This window comes from Furipterus horrens, unplaced genomic scaffold (genome assembly GCF_987537825.1).
Source record: "Furipterus horrens unplaced genomic scaffold, mFurHor1.1.pri manual_scaffold_6, whole genome shotgun sequence".
NCBI classification, from domain to species: Eukaryota; Metazoa; Chordata; class Mammalia; order Chiroptera; family Furipteridae; genus Furipterus; species Furipterus horrens.
In genome coordinates this window covers 19,475,132-19,495,270 of record NW_028327176.1, presented here as the reverse complement: position 1 = coordinate 19,495,270, position 20,139 = coordinate 19,475,132, and the positions used below count along the sequence as shown (strand labels likewise).

The 20,139-nt window shown below is 41.6% G+C and overlaps 1 protein-coding gene and 1 pseudogene across 1 annotated transcript in view; both read right to left on the bottom strand.

Annotated features, from left to right (window-relative positions):
* Positions 1-20,139, bottom strand: part of TTC27 (tetratricopeptide repeat domain 27) — a 141,702-nt gene that overhangs the window by 33,497 nt on the left and 88,066 nt on the right. Inside the window, exon 13 of the mRNA XM_090281120.1 lies at positions 12,885-13,112. Coding sequence (XP_090137246.1) covers positions 12,885-13,112 — 228 coding nt within the window. The remainder of the gene's footprint in view (positions 1-12,884; positions 13,113-20,139) is intronic.
* LOC150005813 (large ribosomal subunit protein mL48-like) lies at positions 1,832-11,491 on the bottom strand (annotated as a pseudogene).

Below are 20,139 nucleotides of genomic sequence, written 5' to 3'. Positions count from 1 at the left end.
GAAGAATATTTGGTGTCTCTTCTACTTTTTTATTTTAAACTACTATTACCAATAGTGACTGGTATCTTGATGTGGGATGGTCATGTTTTTAAGAAGAGAACATTATAAAAGAAAAAGTCCAAAGAAACCTCCAAAAAACCTCTCAGATCCCCCAAATTAGAGTTGTATATATGTGAGTACCAAAGGTCTCTCTCTTCTGGTCCAGTGCTGTCAGAAAGAAATACCTGCTAGTCTCAATACATTATGTTGTAGCCACATTTAAAAAGAAAAAACAAATGGATGAAATTAATTTTAGTTAACATTTTCTTTGACTCTACATAACCAAAATATTATCACTGCAACATGTTATCAATATACAAAATTATTGATATTTGACATTCATTTTCTCTTCCTACACACGTTTTTTCACCGTTGAAATCTACGTGTGTCTAACACGTAACACGGCTCGATTTGACCAGCCACATTTCAAGTGCTCTGCTGCCACGTGAGGCCGGTGAGCACCACACTGGGCAGGACCGTCCTACGTGATCTGTCCGAAACACAACGGAGCCCCTGCGCTACCCTGCACCCCTCCCTCCATTAAAAAACAAAACAAAAACTAGCTCTTCTGTCTGAGACCCTCCTTTAGGCTCCTACATTTCATACAGTCACTCCTGTTCCGCTGGCTACAATAGCAACCGGAATAATTAGCACTTAATGAGCACTGATATCTGTGTCAAGCGCTGTTACCAGAGCTTCCCATACCCTGCCTCACTTATTCCTTGCAGCAGCCTTTCACAGCAGTAACTCTTACCCTCGGCAAGAGCTGAGGATGGGCCCCAGAGTCAGTCGGCAAAAGAGGGGAGACTTGACCAAGTCAGTGTGACTCCGGTCCTCACCTTCTCCACAAGACCACACTGCCTCCCACTACATGGTCCTGCCCAACACCACCACGATTTATGACAATACCATCCTTGTCACCAATAAAGGTGTGTGTGGGGGGTGAACAGGTCCGGGAAAACCAAGAAGATCAAATTTTTAGAAACCAGAGCATATTTACTACCCCCCTGCCCCAAAGCTCTCTTGAGCAGGCAAATGGATGAAAATGAAATGAAGGGCGGACTGCCATGTTTAGTTGGAAGAAAGAGCTGAAAGGCAAACCTCTTATCAAAGGGACTGGGCAAGACTGAAGTTTCATCTGATAGAGAGGCTCTGGCTGAGATTTCTGTAGGACAAATTTCCAGGGCAAATTACAAAGCTAGTTACATGCAGGCAATAATCTTTACAAGCTGACACTCTAGCTTTTTTTCCTGAGGGAACCAATACAAAACACAAAAGCGGGCCAACTATTTAATTCCTTTTTAACTGACTTTTTTAAGAGAGAGAGAGAGAGAGAGAATGGTGGGGGGAGGGAGAGAGAGAGACATCAATTTGCTGTTCCACTTATTCATGCATTCATTGGCTGCTTCTTGTATGTGCCCTGAGTGGGGATCAAACCCGCAACCTTGGTGTATCGGAATAACACTCCAACCAACTGAGCTATTTGGCCAGAACACCAACTATCTATCTATCTATCTATCTATCTATCTATCTATCTATCTATCTATCTATCATCTATCTATTTTTTTTTCTTTCATCAGCAGATTTTTATTAGATGGAGGATACCTAGAGTTGTCTCAAAGGAAAGTGGTGACAACTGTCAAGCACTCCCCCACAGAGGAGAGGAGGCCTTCCTGGCTGTAGAGATTCATACTTATATTTAAGGGTCAGGGTCTCCTGCTTAACTTTAACCACCCAGAAAGCTCTTCCCCTTGGTACTCAATACCAGCAGTGTTGGCATTAAAGAGTCTGCAATGAGCTAGTTCAACTTGGCCAATAATTCTTCCAGTTCTGGCCGAGCTTTGAATCTTCCCTTGAAGTCTTCTTCAGTGTGCTTCTTCACTGTCAATTTGACTCCTTCAGGAAGATTGCTTTGGATTATTTCCAAGAAAATCTCTGCAAATATAGCACTCAAACCACTTATCTGAATGACTCGCTCAGGCAGGGGTGGTAAGAACTGCATCCAGGAACATTTTGCTGCCTTGGTCCTACATCCCTAACACCTCCATGGTTTTGGTGGGCATCGCATAACTTTCCTCCACTTTAATGGAGAGATGATTGCAGAGGTCGTGAACATACTGGGCATAACTCTCTGCCAGGGCATGTCATATGCAGTCAGGTGAACGTTCAGAACCCCATACTCATAATCTGTCCCCAAATTAATGGGTCTCACTTCCACTTTTCTCCTCTTTTTCTTGGGCTCTTGTTCTTTAATTAGGTGCTTGTATCTTCCAAAGCCATGGGTGGGTTTTGACCTGTAGTGCCGACTGGTACCCAGCAAACCGCCACCTGTCTAGATGAGTATTTCTTCTTTATATCTTTGTTTGCTGGCCTTCCATGCAGTTTGATTTTCTGGAACTTCTGGTTGTTTCTAGTTTTGAGGTAGTTCTATTCCTTCTTAGTTGTTGAGGGAGACGCAGTGTGTCTGTCTACGCCGGAAGTCCTCACCAACTATTTATTTTTAATGTAATAACATATACTTAAAGAATGGTTTTAAGTTATTTTTAAAATAATTAACAAGAAACAGGAATGGTTAAGAACATGGTCTCTCTTTGAACTTCCCTCATAAATTTTCCTAGAGAAACAGTGAAATTGAAAGATGGATGCCTGGGATTCAAGAGGCCCGGGGAACTGTACAACACTGGCCATGTCACTTAACCTCTGAGTCTCAGTTCCTGACTGTTAAATGGGGGTTGAATAAGCAAAAATTCCAAGGCTCCATTAAACTCCAGATTCTGAAAACCCCAGGTGACAAGGTTCAAAGGTACCTTAGTGCCATCTAGTGGCAGAGCAAGTACACTGGTTATACAAATAGAATAGTATTAGAAGCAGCAGGTTTGAGGAGCTAGGAGGGAATTTATTGAATTAGAAACCAATTCCGACTTCCCGCCAAGATGGAGGCATAGACAGACATGCTGTGTCTCCCTCTGCAACTAAGAAGCAATACAACTACCTCAAAACTAGAAACAACCAAAAGTTCCAGAAAATAAAACTGCATGGAAGTTCAGCAAAGATATAGAGAAGAAATACTCATCCAGACAGGTAGGAGGGGCAGAGCCAGGGCAGAGAGGACACGGTGTGGTGGCAGCAGCAGTGGCAGGCCATCGGAAAGCACAGTAACATGTTTTAAAAAGTCAACAGGGACACCTGGGGAGCGTTCCCAGCTCGTGACCAGACTGTGCAGCTCACGGTCCCAGCACCAGGGAAAACCAAGCCTCATTGCTTTTGACTGTGCGGACCAGTGGGGTTTGGGGTGGAGGCAGAAACTGCTGGTCTCTCAACAGAGTCCACTTGTTTAAAAAGCCCCACGGTCCTAGAACATCCGCAGGCCCACCCACTCTGGGAACGACAGCCAGGGCAATAGCTAGAGAGGCATCAGTTCCATAAAGAAGTGGATGAAGTGCCTGGAAAAGGGGTGAGTGCTGGGCAAGCAGCATTATTCCTTCTCAGACTCCTCCCCCACATACTGAGCACCACAACATGGTAAAACAGGTCGCCCTGTACTGACGAATCCCTAAGGCTCTGCCCCTTACAACGTATCAGGAGTGACAGCTCTACCTAAGACACAGAGGCAAACACACACAGGAGACTTCCGGTCAAGATGGAGACCTAGGCTGACATGCTCCATCTCCTTCCACAACTAAGAAGGAATACAGCTACCATAAAACCAGAAATAACCGTAAGTTCCAGAAATAAATGGAAGTCCAACGTATGAAGTTATAAAGAAGTGGTGCTCATCTGGACGGGTAGGAGGGGCGAAGCCGGGGCAGAGAGGTCAAGCTGTGCTGGTGGTGGCAGCAGTGGTGATGGCAGCGGGACGGTGGTAAGCACAGACACCCATATTTTAGGGGAGGCGAAAAGCACCTGGGGAGCACCCCTAGCTGCAGACCAGACCTGTCAGCTTGGGATTCCAACTCTGGGGAAGGCAGACCCCCATTGCCTCGGACTGTGAGACCTGGAGGGGGTAGGGACAGAGGAGGAGGCTCCTGGTCCCTCATCAGAGGTGAACGGCAAGAATCCATCTTGGACCCCCATCCCCACAGAAAATGCCACGGAGTGGCGAGACTGCTCACCTGGTTGTGACAAGTGCATGGGGCTCTGCCCCCTATAATGTAGGTGTGACAGCCCTGCCCAGGAAGCAAAGGTAAACACAAAACTGCCAGGCTAGCACAGATCATGATAGAGATCCCGGTGACGTAGCTGACCAGACAGCAAATATCTAATCTAATGAAGCAGCAGATAGGAAATCTTTCTGAGGCACAGTTCAGAGCTTTGGTTATATGAATGCTTACAGACCTAACAGCAGATCTTAAACAAGGCAGGGATGGAATGAAGGCTAGTCCTGCTGAAATGAACAAAAACACATACGAAACTAGTGGTGAGGGAAAGAAAACCAAATATCAAATCAACAAATCAGAACATAGGGAAGGAACAAACAGTCAACCACTGCAGAAAGAGGAAACGAGAAGTGAGGAAAATGAGGAGAGGCTCAGAAACTTATCGGACAGCTATGAGCAGGCCAACATCCGAATCATAGGGTTGCCAGAAGGTGAAGAAGAACTCTCGGCAGCCGTCCGTCTCGAGAGACGATGGTGTAGCTTCTTAAGAGTCTATCTGCACCGCCGAGAATGGCTGTGCAGTCCGACTCGGGAGTGACACGGTATCTGTCTCCTCCCATGTTGAATCGACATCTTGCGATGACACTGGAGTGTCCTCTCCAGTGAAGCTGAAGCTACAGAGCCTGGGCAGGGTGATATGGAGGGTCTGCTGTTGCCCATGCAGCAGACCCCCCCTCTCTTCACAGCTGAAGGGTCCAAAGGAAAGACGGAGTCAATACAGCTTGGCTTCAGGTGCGCCGCAGGAGTTGCCGGTGTTGACTACAACGTCAAACCGCCTTAGGGACTCCGGCTCCGGATTTTCTGTCGGGGTTTACTCCCTTAGCCTTTCCCCTGAAGAGGTATGCCGCAAGGCAGCGGAGGTTTTTTGGAGTCAGAGTTTTCCTTCTCTGAAGAAGAACTACAAATTGAAAAATTATGTGAAAAAGTAATGAAGCAGAACTTCCCTAACTTGGGGAAGGAAATAAGACTTACAGGTCCAGGAAGCACAGAGAGTTCCAAAAAAAACGGGACCCAGGGAGAACCACACCAAGACACATTATAATCAAAATGTCAAAAATTAAGGATAAACTGAGAATCTTAAAAGCAGCAAGAAAGAAGAGAATTACATACAAAGGGGTCCCAATTAGACTATCAGCTGATTTCTCAAAGGAGACTCTGCAGGCAAGAAGGGACTGGCAAGAAATATTCAAAGTAATGAAAATAAAAAACCTACAGCCACAATTACTCTATCCAGCAAAGCTGTCATTCAGAATAGAAGGGCAGAGAAAGTGCTTCCAGGACAAAGTAAAACTGAAGAAGTTCATTAGATCCAAACCACTGTTAAATGAAATGTTAAAGGGTCTTGTTCAGGAGAAAGAGGATCAAAACTATGAACATTAAAATGAAAACTGTATCACAACAACCAACAACAGAAGCTAGGGAATCGAAACAAAGGCAAACTAAGTAGGCAATGAGAATGGGAAAAGAATCAGTGGGGAAGGAGAGAAAGGGAGGGAGACGGTATGAGAATTAAGAAGCATAGTCGGAGGGGGTGGAGTAGACAGGAAGATGTTGAGAAGAACTATATGCACAACCAATGGGCATGGACTAAGTCGGGGGGACAACTGGAGGGAGGAGGGTCACAGGGTGGAGGGGAACAAAGGGAAGAGAAATTGGGACAACTGTAACAGCATAATCAATAAAGCATTTAAAAAAAAAACAAAAAAGGAAAGAAACCAATTCAAAAGAGGCCAAGAAAATGAAGCCTAGAAAAAAAGTAATTTGCCTAAAACAACACAACGGCCTTATGTGTGACGACCAGAGTGAGTGCAACCCTTATTAACCCTCAATAACTAAGGTGGAAACTAAAGTTTGCAACTCTAAGGGCTAACACAGACTAGGCACCGCTACACAATGGGCATAGATTAGTTTTACCACTAAAAAGTTAGTTTTTACAAGTATTTAAAGCACATCTGCAATTGGTGCCATTTGCTTATACACTGCAATTTTGTTTCTTAAACACATTATGAGCCTACTACTCAAATTTCCCTCCGCTGCTTCTGCAAATTGAATAGTCAGTTTTGTCACACTTCTTGCTAATTTTCCTTACAGGAGTGACTTTGAATTTTTCTGATGTCACATATAATAGAGTTTAACATGTTTTAATGGAATCCTGAAGCCAAGCTGCACGGTCTATTCTACCCTTTCTAATTCTTGACTCATTCCCATGACCCCAAATGCAGACAAGTTGTTGAATGCGGTTTCATTAAACAGGAAATGACCCAAGCCAAATCCAAGAGTGATATCAATGTTCTTTTGTAACCAAATTTCTCATTTACTAAGTCCCCAGTTCTTTTCCCTAAAAAAAACACAAGTCTTAAACTGCCAGCTTTTCTCACTCTCTAAAGGAATATTTTCCTCTATTTCAGTGTCTTCCTCTAAACTAAAGGATCAGTGAAATTTTATACACACATTTTTCTTTTACTAGATAAGCTATTAATTGTTTAATGCCCTCTGCTTATTTCTGTCCTAGATTTGGTTATCGTGGTTCTTATATTTGCCCATTCCCAGAGAATTCACAATGCAAGGTAATACAGGTGCTGGTGTGCCACCTGCGTTTGAGACTCTCCTATTATTGCCCTACTTTTAGGCTACAGGTACTAGGGCAACAATGATTTCCTACCACTGTTACCACCACACTGCAGCAGGCAGGACAGAAAAGTCCCACTATGTAACATTGCTGACTGAGAACTTGCTATGAGCCAGGATACTTGGTATGTCTTAGCTCTAACTTTCCCAGCAGCAAATAAGAGACAGGGATTCTAATCTCCACTTCACAAACGAGGAAGCTGAAGCCCAGGAAAAGGAAGTGACTGACCTAGGGCAGCTTCCTTGGTGTTACTAGGGTTGAGAATCCAGCTAAGGCAGTGAAGGGCTGGCCTCTCCTCAGCCCTCAGGCTCAGCTAGAGCCCACATGTTAGCCCGGTGCTTGTGTTTCTTGGCAGCTATGCAAGTTAGACCTTAAGAGTTTCATTCTTTTATTGCTTACCAACGAGAAATGAAGAAACTAAAGGAAAGAATCTCTTTTTTCTCTACATATTATTCGCATATGTTCATCCTGTCTTCTCCATTGGAATGTAAGCTCCAATCTCCTTGGGTCTTCCCACCAAAACAAATACGAGTTAACCACAGAAACTCTGTAACTCCATTTCAAATAAAAAAATGTCCTTCTTTCAAACACTAAAATGAAAGATAAAGCTAACTCCTATAAATCAAGAGAGAGTATAAGCTCCCAGGATAATTAAAGCCAGAGAGTATTATATCATACAAGTCTGGTGTTATGGAAGAACGGGCTGGGGCAGGCTGCCTCAGCTTCTCTAAAATTCCCTGGTCTTGCAGAGACTCCCTCCCTGTCGTGTGCTGGATCACCCCAAAACATGAGTAATCGTCCTTTAGTTTCTACAAATCTCTTCCTTGGTGTCCTTCTGTCCCTCTGGGGTATTTCTGTTTGAATCCTGTTTCACTGGTACCCAGAGGTCAGGGTTTTGCCTGGCATCCTCTCCCAACACAACGGTCTGCAAAGAATGTGTTCCCTTGCGTGGTTTCCCCTTCCTTCCAGAGGAGCCCCGGTCTGTAGCTCCGTTCTGGCCTCGCTACTGGGCTTCAGGTTTTATGTCCAGTGACTTGTCAGTCTTCTCTGCTTAGATACAGCAACCTGTCTACATATTCAACATCTAAATCATATCATCTCCCCTGCAAAAGCTATTTTCCCTTCCTCTTGAGTTCTCTGTATCTATCAATGGGACATTTTCCTTTTTAATAAGACAACTGGAGAAACTAACATCCTCTTGGATTCCTTCAGCCCTGCCAGTTCAGTGAATAAGGCCCAGAAAACTTTCCTTTTAATGAGACTTCAACCTGTTCTATTTTTCCATCCTCACCACTAAAGCCCCTGGTCATCATCCATGACACTCATTCTGTACTTAAATTTCCCATAATACCACTTCTGACCTGTCACTCTTTTATTCAAAACCACAACAGACTTCCACATCTAGAGGGTTAGATAACCCTGAAGAAAGGCATTTAAGGCCCATCACCAACTAGTTCTGCTCCTATCATTTCCCAGCAGAGACTATCTGTTTCCTGCTCATAGGCTGACACAGGCCAATTCATTCCCACATCCACCTCAGGCACACAGAAGGATCTCGATAACGCTTAGTTAGGCAACCACAGAATGTACTGTTCAAACTGCAACATTTTAAAAAGTGAAATGGGATGTTAAAAATAATTAAAATTGTATAACTTAAAAAAATACCTTATTTATTGGCAACAAATTGTTGATCAACAAGTTGATTTTACTGTATCAGGGTACTAAAAAAGCTCATGATATTCAAAAACTATTTTCAAAAGTAAAATTATTTTGAAAAATAAAAATGCTGTACATTAAAATTAAAAAATTTTAAATGCTGACTACCTGAACTTTAGAAATAACAAAACGAACATTAATCAAGCTATACATTTATGACATCTGCACATTTTTACAATATATTACAGAATTAATATTACTTTAATTTTGCTTAAGTTATCATACATTTTAATCAGTTCTTAGTCATGTCTAATTCTAACAGCATGTCACTGAATTTTTCTGATAAATTTATAAGTGAGCAACAGCTAGCAACCTCAGAAGCACACTGCTGTAAATGTTACGCACAGCTTCTGGTTCTCTAACAAATGCACCACAGACAATGCATTTAGTTTTGCAGACCATCTCAAACACTCATATTTTTATACCAATTTGATTTCAGAAAGTTGTTACAATGCGCAAAAGGCATTCAGATATCATTCTCATTCTGCCTAAATTTTGTTCTTAAACCTAACTGCGTGGACACATGTGAGAAAAGAGGGTAGAATGTTTTAAGTTCGGTTTTCCTGTTTTCCTTTTATCCCAGGACTTAAAGGAGATCATAGCACGTAGGAGCTGTCCTTCTGCAGAGACAGTTGAAGCCCGGACCACCGTTGTAACAAGTCTGCGGTGTCCGAGCTCGCCGCCGCAGTAGTTCTGCACAACGGCGGCATCAAACGCTGCACACTTGGCATGCCTTCCCGCCGGCCTGAATCGGATCCATATGGCAAACTGCAAAGCAGCCTCACATAACATCTGTTTGCACTGCTTTGAACAACTCATTTTTTTGTCTTGCTAAGTAATTAATTCAAAATTGTATAATGAGACCATTAAGCCCTGTCAAATCCTCCCATGCAATTTCCCTCACATTCCTCCCTTCTTCCCTATTGTCCCTTCCACGCTGGCAACGGTCATGCCAGACTACTGCGGTTTCCTAGCCCTTTCTACAGGTAGTATCTCCCATGGTCATCGTGTTGCCAAAACGATGTTCCTAAATTACCTCCACTGCACACCACAGTCCTCCCTCCACAATAAATCCAGGTACAAATCCATCTCTCAATGGCTCCCCATCTGACAAATAAAAAGTCAAGGACTTCAGCCTCACATTTAAGACCCTCCATAATCTGGCTCCAATCCTGACTTTCCCACTGCTCTATTCCCTTGAGTCTAAAAAACCCAGCCTATTCACCCACTCTTCTGTACCCCAACACACACACACACACACACACACACACACACCCCTTCTTTCCCCGTTTCTAGGGTTTTGCTCATACTGTCCACCTGCCTGGAATGCCTCACCACTGCCCTTCCTTTGGCCTCCTTAAGTGACATTTATATTTCAAAGCAAATTCAACATGCTCTCCAATGTCTACCAGAGACAGAAATATTCTCCTTGGCGTCTATGGAACTAGTGCTTTACAAATAACTCACTTGATATTTCTTTGATGCCTCATGTTATTGGCTAGTTTTATCTGTGTTCATTTCAATGGATTGTACCAAAGGGTATAAACTGAACTACTTGGTGATCTGTTGCTACTGCTTCATCCTTTGGCTCAATGCTTTGTGCACAGCAGACAATTAGTATATATTTGACTGAATAATTGGTTAAAGATATCATTTATTCATTAATTCAACACATATTTATTGAATACCCAATATACAATAGGTACTGTTACAGCACTAAAAAAATACAAATAAAGCTTAGAGATAAAAATCTCTGCCTTCATGAGATTTACTCCTAGTGGAGCAGAAATAGAATTTTTCAGCATAAGCTATATATAACATTAGAAGGTTCTAAGTGCTGTGAAGAAAAATAAAGCAGGGAAGGGAATTAAGGAGTATATGGTGGAGATGTAAGTTAAACAGAATGATCATTGAAGGCCTCTCTAAGAAAGTAATTATTTGAGCAAAGATTTGAATGAAACTATGGAGCAAGGTACACAGATATCGGAACATCCCAGGTGAGGGAGGAGCAGGTGCTAAAACCCTGAGGCAGGAATATGGCTGAAGTATTCAGAGTACAGAGAGATTAATGTGGGGTGCCTGCAGGAGAGAATGGGAGGAGGGCAGGGGAAGAAGCAACAGGAGCCAAGCTGGGGAGAGCCTGAGAGCCACTGAGGGGCTCTGGCCACTGTCACTGGACAACGGAGCAGAGGAATAACACATCTGAGAGGACTGACTTGGATGTTCATTGAGAACAGGCAGTTGGGGACACGGATAGAGACAGAAAGACCAGCAAGGAGGTAATATATTAATTAGGTGAGAGAGTTGGAGCTGAATCAGAATGCTGGCATTTGGAAGGCAGCTGTGCTGGGATTCACTGATGAACGGGATGACTCTAAGACTGAACGCAGCTGACCTGGGCGGGGAAAGTTTTCAGGAGGGAGAGGAGAATATTTCAGATATTGGAGCTGTAAGTTAGAGCAACAAATGGGGAGACTGGGGAAGCAGTTAGATACAGGAGTCTAGAGTTCAGGGAGAAGACCGGACTGAAAATGAACCTTTGAGAGTTGTTAGTGTGAAGATGATATTAAAAGCTACGGACGGAATGAAGCAAGGGGGTGAGTGTAGACAGAGCTGAGGCCCAGGAAAATGTTCATGCTCGGGTGCTGAACGGTGCTTGAGAGAACAATTCATGTCTGTGGGGTGCGTGGCACTGATTTAGTTTAGACTATGGGAGGCTAAGGGAGGGAATTTGTTTTCCTCACTCTTTATGGCAGCTGTAGTTAGGTAAAAGGCAGAGGATACTAAGATAAGCAAGGATATGGTACAGTTTTCCATAAAAGTAAAAGGAACATTTAATAACACAATATTAAGTTCTATTTTCAACACCCCCTCCAAAAAAAAAAAAAAAAAGGCTAGTTATACTCACCTTAGTGCAGTATTTTTCAATCTTGGCACTACGTATTGACATGTTAGGGTAATTCTTTACCAGGCCAGTAGAGGCCAGTAATATACCGCCTCCCATGTCAAATGCCCCCTGGGGGCAAAAGCATTCCCATCTGAGAACCACTGACTTAGAGCAAGCTGTCAACAAAAACTAATTCCTAAGCATACTTTAAGCATCCTTGCTGCCAAACGCAACTGCTAATTTCTGCTGATACTCTGTACTTACACCTGTCCTGCTCTCTTCTTCAGGCTTCTTACCAGCCAGCTGATTTGGAAGATAGTCACTGCTCAGAGCGAGGAAAGTAAGCAATTAGCTTAACCTGTCGTTAAAAAATGTACTTCTGATCTTTTTTCGGTGTAAAAGACTTGCTCTGAGCCTACCACGTTCCAAAACGATGATTTCTGCACACTCACACTCATAGCAGCACTATTCACAATAGCCAAGAGGTCGAAGCAACCCAAGTGTCTGTTGACAGATAAATGGATAAACAAAGTGCGATTCATCCAGACGATGGAATTCAGCCTTAAAATGGAAGGAAATTCTGACACATAGTACAACACGGATGAATCCTGTGGACATTATGCCGTCACCAAAGTAAATTTAGTGTGGGATTCCACTCATGTGAGTTACTTGGGAGTAGTCGGATTCAGAGGCAGAAGGTGGAACGGCTGCCACCAACCAGAGGGTGGAGGGTAGAGGGTTTCAGTTTTGCGAGATGAAGAAGGTTGTGGAGGTGGGTGGTAGTGATGCCTGCATGACAGTGGGAACATCCTTAACACGACTGAACGGTACACTCAGAAATGGTTAAGGTGGAAAATTTTATGTGATGTGCTTTTTACCACAATTTTAAAAAGGAGTACGTACAGACTCTGGAGTCAGACCATCTGCGTTCAAACAATGGCAAAAGGTCCAGTGAGGTGCCTGGCTCACAGTAAATACTTGCTAAACATGGTGGGGTTTTAGGTTTTTTTTTTGTTTTGTTTTGTTTTTACGATGATCAACAATTCATTCTGTTACCCTATTTACATAAAAGCTTTTCTTCCATTACTGATCTCAGCAATTCCTTGCAGAGCCCTATCCCATCTATAATTTTGCTTCTGATTCTTTCCTTCCTAACATATCTTTTGAAAATGAAATGTAACTGTAATAGCTGTATTTGCCTTAAAGATGACTAACAAATAGGTAACAAAACGAAACAGAAAAGTCACTAAGAGAAACACAACAGAAAGTGAACAAGGGAAGGCCTACCCGGCCACTTTCCGTGACAAGCAAGGAGTTTCTCCGAGATGAAGATCTTAGCTCTTGAGGACAAGCTCACGGATCATTAGGACAGACAATGAGCACTCGTTCAGCAGGAATCAAAATCACAGAAAAACGTTAGTGCCGAGAGCACACGGGGTTTCGGGAACGGTCTCACCTGCATGGGGTTAATCTTCACCGAGCGCCCGAAGCACTCCACGCACTCCTTGAACTCCTTGCTGCGCAGGTGGAGAAGGCCTTTGGCGCGCTGAGCGCGAGCGCTGCGGTGCCGGGACAGCTCCCAGGCTTTGTCGTAGTAAGAGTGGTCGCGGAGGACATCTCCAAGCAAGCAGTACAGACTCGGCGTTTCTTTTTTCTCCAGCTCTTGCCTAAGGATTTCCTCTGCCTAGAAATAACAAATGAAATGACTAAATTGCTACTTTTTAGGACATATTCATCTTTTACCCCACATGATCCAAAATTTTATTTTCAGAGTTTAAAATTACCTGTTGTTTTTTGTTTTTTCATGAATCTAGGACACAGGCTGAATAAGAAGGGGGCAATAAAAAATAAATGTGGTACAAGTAAGAGAGGATAAGACATCAGAGGTGAATACTGCTTTACTGGCACCTAGAATCCTCAGCAAAGGCACTGCTCAGAGGTGTGTGTACTGCATGACATCAGGAGGACTCACCTAGCTCCCCATCCCCCAGTTCTCTGCTGTCACCACTGTGATCATTTGTTAGAGCAGTGCCTTTAATTCACCTCTGTCCAACAGCAATGAAGAGTTTTTCTTTTGTAAAATGCTATGCTCAGGGAGCCTGGGATTGCTGAGACATATATAAAAGAAGGAAGAGGGTACAATTTAATAGGCATTGTTAAACATCTACCTCTTAACCAAACTACCTTTCACCTCACAGATAAAATGATAAAACTTGATTAGTTCTCAGTTAATGATAACCCTTTGGGACCCAGAACACCGCCATGATGAGTTAGAGGGTTTACGGGAGTCAGTCTCTGAACTCACCCAGTGGTTACTTCCCTACTTCCCTCATCCTTGAATGCAGAGTCTAATTAGAAATATCAACAGCCAGCAGAGCCCTCAGTGAGTGCTACTGCAGAACAAAGGGCCAAATGAAGCTCCTGAAAATTCCTGCCCCAATTAAAGAAAAAAGTCCAAAGTGATACTGCGTATCTATGCAAACCACAGAAATGGGTGCCACCAACAAAAACTTGAAGGATACTGTGAAGTGTGGTTTAACCTACCCATTTAAACTAAGCAGAACACACATGGGTCCTGGAAAATGTCATAGATTATTATAAACTTAGTGTAATGGTGGATCCAATTATACCTACTGTTCCAGACATTATCTCTTTACTAGACAAATCATCACAGCCCCTGAGACTTGGTAACCAAGCACTGATACAGTAAATATGTTTTTTTTTTCTACCTAATAACCAGACAACATCAGATAGAGTGGGCTTTCACTACACCAAGAAAATTACACTTTCCTATCTTGCCTCGGAATTACATGGACTTGATGGTATAATTAGTTTGCAAGGATCTTGCTTGTCTCATCATCTCATTAAACCTGGCCAGTCCATGACCATGACAACATCATGCTAATAAACTCAAGAAACCTAGATTAAAAAATTGTGTGCCAGTGTCAAAAAAGATGCAGCAATGTCCTGAAGATCCCAGCTTGTCCTTGCTCTATGTGTCCAGCTTGCCTTTTCAATTATTGTCCCTGAGAACCAACAGCAAACCCAGGGTCCAGCATCAGGCATTTCATTGTGGACCCGCAGAGCTGGTAGCTACACAGATACAATGGGTCTCCACAGGCTGCTGGCTCCTCAGATGCCCTGTAAGTTCTCACCTACCCACCTGGGCAGATGCTTCGAGTGGACAGGTAAATGATTTTTACCCCCATCCTCTTACTCCCTCTTCCACACCTTCCTTTACTCAGCTCTTCCTCCCACAGTTGCTACATCTAATTCCATTAGTAAGCCTCTGATTCTCAAAAAAAATACTCAAAGTGGCTCTGCTTTTATAAATAAAGTCTGAATGATGCAATCTTTTTTTCATTTTATCTATGAAACTCCTTATGTGTCCTTCCTTTTGACAGAATGTACAGATTAGTTTTTATCCACTACAATGTTAGATGCATTATCTCACTTAATACCTACAATAATCCTAAAAGGTAGATATTAATATGGCCGCTTTTAAGACAAAGAAATATAAGTTTAGATTCCTTGGTCAATTGGTCAGCTCCATAACAAAGACACTAAGTTGAAAATCAGGTTCAGTACCTGTCCTATATTCCACAAGTAGACATCAGCAAAAATGGTGGCATAAGGAAACACTACTCCGAAAATTCCTTGCTCTATAAAAGCAACAAGAAAACTGGCAAAAAAAAAAAAAAAAAAAAGGTAAAATCAACATTTTGGGAACTCTGGAAATTAACCAAAGATCTGAAATAATCCAGTAAGTGTTTATTCAGAAAAAGGCAAAATATTGTTAAGAACAACAAGCTTTGTGTCGTTTTAGCTTGTACCATTCCTATTTCCTCTTCTCCACTCTCCAACAGTCTTGAAAGCCAACAGCAGGCATTGGTGGTAAAAATTAGCAGCCTGACATCCACCAGAGGGAACAGAATGGGTTTGTAGCTCCTCTAAAGTCTCATTCCCAGAAAATTATCATTATATGACCACTCTGGTGGCTCTCTTTATTAAACCTAACTCTGAGCTTGCCCACTTAAAAGACTTTATCAAAAACAATTTGAGACAACTGATTAATTTTGCATCTGGCTGAGGCATATAAGTAACAGCTGGGGCAAACAACAGGCTAACAAAAAAAGAGGAATGAGATAGTACACATAAGGGCTTTGAAAACTCCAACATATTCATAGGAATCTAGAAAACCACTCAAGTGCGTATGTATGTTCGAGAAAGAACCAAGAAAGCCCAAAGCTCTCACCTCAGGCTGACCTTGAAGGCTTTGCACAGCAGGCATTGAAAGCTAAGGCAGTGTCTACTGCCTGGCTGAATGCTAAAAGAAAGCCCCAAAACACACACACACAGAGCCAGACTGGGGGACTTATTGATTTAAGCATTGAAGAAGTTTTTCTGACCAATGACTAGTTGACTATTAAGCTAATCAACCTGAGATTTCTGTGGCTACACAAAACAAAGAATATATACAGGACAGGGCAAAAGTAGGTTTACAGTTGTGAGTATAGAAAATGCAGTTTATCCCTATTATTATTAATTATTGTATTATTTTCTATACAAACAACTGTAAACTTACTTTTGCCGCACCCTGTATTTTATATGATTAGTCAAGAAATACCAGCAAACAAGCAAAATACAACACAAATAGTAACAACAACTTGATTTTCAGAGTTGCCACATTATATTACCTAATTTTCAATAAAAAATTACAAAAACATACAAAGAAATAAGAATGCATGGCCCTTATCTGGGAAAAAAGCAATCTAATCCATCTCTGAGGACACCCAGGCGGCAGATTTAATGGACACTTAAAATGTGCTATTTTGAATAATCTCTAGTATTAATGACTAAGAAAATAACTCAAAACAACAGTAAAAGAAATGACAAGGGACTTAAAATGGTACACTAGAAAGTATCCATTTGGCCAAAAAGAGGGCAGTAATGGGAAGAGAAAAAAGACATAAGACTAACATAGAAAACAAATAAAAAAATGACCAATATACATCCTACATTATCAGTAAATGAATTAAATGTAGAGATTAAACATTCCAATCCAAGGCAGAGATAGGCAAAAATGACTTTTAACATGATCCAACTAAAGGTTGTCTACAAGAGACACACATTAGATTCAGACACAAAAAGTGGGAAAAAAATGAAAGAAGATAGATCATGTAAACAGAAACCAAAAGAGAGCTGGAGTGCCTATACTAATATCAGACAAAATACACCTTAAGATAAAAATTGTTAATGTAACAAAGAAAGGTATATTTTAATGATAGATGTTCACTCCATTAAGAAGACATAATAATCATAAATGTATATATTCACTTAACAACAGAGCCCCAGATTACATGAAGCAAAAGCTGATCTCCCTGATCTACAGGGAGAAATCCTGAATTCAACAATAATATTTGGAGACTTCTATATCCAACTTGCAGTATAGTTTGACAGAGCAACAACACAGAGGATAGAAACAGGAGATTGAATAGTGCTATAAACCACCTTGACCTAACAGACATCTGAAGACCACTGCCCCCAACAATGGCAGAATACACATTCTTCACAAGGGTACACAGAACATTCTCCAGGATACACTATCTATTAGGCTGTAAAATAAGTCTCAATAAATTTGAAAAGACTAAAGTATATAAAGTATGCTCTTCAATCACAATGGGATGAAATTAGAAATCAATAACAGAAAGAAATCTGGGAAAGTCACTAATATGTAGAAATTAACACACTTCTGAATAATCAATGGGTGAAAAAAGAAATCACAAGGAAATTAAGAGCAGTTTGATAAATGAAAAATATATGTGTATATAATATGCCTAAATGTATTAGATGCAGTGAAAGCAGTGCTAGAGGAAAATTTATAGCTACAAAAGCCTATATTTGAAAAAGGAAAGAGATTTCAAATCAATCATCTAATCTTCCACCATAAGAAACTAGGAAAAGAGTAAACTAAATTCAAAGAATTAAAAAGGAAGAAAATAATAAAAGGTGTAAATAAATAAAATAGAAAATAGAAAAGCAAAAGAAACAAATCAAAAGTTAGCTGATTGTTTAGACTCAAGAGTACTAAAATCAGAAATAAAAGAGAAGAAATTACTACCAACTTTGCAGAAATAAAAAGGACTATAAGGGACTACTATACTGCACAGGTATCTCACACTTAAAATAGGATCTGAGACTCAGAATATCAGATCATACCCTTAAAGCACCTGCAGAAGCAAAAAATACCATTCTACAAAATTTATTCTACTTCTAATTTATTGTATTATAAACCATGAAGATTCACTAGAGTCCAAAGACATATAACACAGCCCTCGTGTATGTGACATTTATCAAAGAAGACAAAAAATACAAATGAGAGATTAACAGTAATCAGGAGAAACTTCACATTTGGAAATGCTAAGGTACTGAGGATTTCAGATACTTCCTCCCCCAACTCATATCTACGAAATGATTGTAAAAATGAAGAACACAGAGGCCCTGGCTGGGTAGCTCAGTTGGTTAGAGCATCATCCCAATATGCCAAGATTGTGGGTTCAATCCCTGGTCAGGGCACATACAAGCAACCAAAGAATGATAAATAAGAGGAACAACAAATTGATGTTTTTCTCTCTCTCTCCCTTCCTTTCTCTCTCTCTCTGAAATCAATTTTAAAGAGAGAGAGAACATAAGAGAGTGGGTAGGATGCAACTTCTTGTTACCAAACAGTATCAATTTCCGGTATTTCATCCACTGGAAGATAGGTCTGGAGGCCAAAGTGAGGCAGCTTCTAAAAAAGGTCAGAAACACCAGAGCAGTGACTTGGTCTGAACTGGCCTCTTCTTTCCTCAAATTTCTATCCCACATTTTTCTGTTAGAAGTCCATTCTTTCTCCCTGAGCTCTTACACCTCTTTGTCCTGCCAAGAGAATTATCTTTCCCCAGGGCAATGCTTGCAGGCAATATATTTCCTTCCTTCAATTAGTTACATTGCATTCCTCAGTCTTCTTCACTCTCTCCACCTCCTCCACTTACCCACTCAATTTATTATTCAATAAAGAGTAACAAAAAATGTGCCCAGTGAACATAAATAAAGGACGAGGGCTTGTAATATCACTTTTGCAATATTAAAATATGGGTGGCCAGAAACCTTCACAGAATGCAAAAGCTTTGGTATTTCTGGCTATGGGTTGCTACTTTCCTACGGGAAAATATAGTTATGTATCCTTATAGGATACAAGAAATAGACCTAAACATCTATTAAATCATATAGAAATACATTCCCAAACACACAAAGTCATACTTACATAGGCAACTGGCTGCAATGAATCTAAGCTTCTTGCAAGAATCCTGTCAGCTGCAAACCCAAAAACCACTTCCCTACCCACATATATACACCTTACATGTATCCAGGCTGTTTCAACAATCTGTCTTATTTCCTAATTGTATGCAACTAGTCATTACTCTTACTACAAGTTTGCAGCAATGATTACACATAGTGAATCTAAGTATAAAATTCAGCCAGACCAGACTTAGGCAGAACCTACAATTATGGCTAGAATAAACTACCCTCTACTTGCTTCACCTGAGACTCCTGCACTGCTCACAGCGAGGGCCACACACCCAAATGCCCGGAGACCCTTGCCAGCTGCTGAGAACAAGTGAAGCAGAATGGGGAGTGAGCACACAGAGCAGGAACCGCGGCTCAGCTCCAGCCAATTAGTACAACAGTGTGGGGATTTGACCCAGTGTTCCCACATCATTTGAGTCTTTAAGAGAAGTAAGAAATCCAGATTTTTTAATGAAATATGCTGAAAATGTTTAATGTTTTTCAAAACACTGTGTAAGTCAAACAAAATACCTCCTACAACGCCCTACCTAGAGCATTAAACTCCCACCCTGTCATGGACATCAGCTGCTCCTTTTCCTTCAGTTGCATCCTTTCCCTGATCTTCTGATAACAGAACTCCTCTTCCCTGAGGACAACCCCTTCCATGTGGTTCTATCAGATCTGAGGGCACATGACTCAGCCCCTCAGTCTTCAGTAGAATCTTTCTGTTACAGCCATGGCGCTGACTACATTTTCCCACCGCGAGTACTAAACTTGGGCTTCCTGGGCCCATCTCGTCTGCTCACGGAGAGAGCTACGAAGCCACGATGACACTGTCTCAGCCCCTGGATACAGCTATCATGATGGGCGGGTCTACAAAAATTTTCAATTGCATGAATCAACCAGTTCCCTTTGCCACCCTGCCCCATTTTTTTGGCCTAAGCTAGGACATGTTGGTCCTCTTACAACCAAAACAGTTCTCCCACATCCCTAGGAAACTCTGTTGCATGTTCCGTTCTACAGACTTCCAGTCATCTGCAAGGATGTAGGTGCTTTTAGTCAGAAAGGCAGTTCAAATACCAGTTCTACTACTTACTAACTGTATGCCCTTCTTGGCTGTGATTTGTGCCTTGATTTTGTGAATTAGCAGAGAAAATAAAAAATTCTAATATATGATAAGAGTGGTGCTCATCTGACTTTGCCTCTGGTCAGTATATAGAAATGGCGAATTGGCAAACCAACAACTATAAGAAGCCCTCCGGGCAAAGAATGAAGGAGGAAAAATAAGCTCTAGACCCAGAGATGGTACTAACTATAAAGAGTGTCAGAAATGACAGGAAGAGGTTTAACAGCTAGCGGTTTGTTCCAAGGAGAGAGAGCCA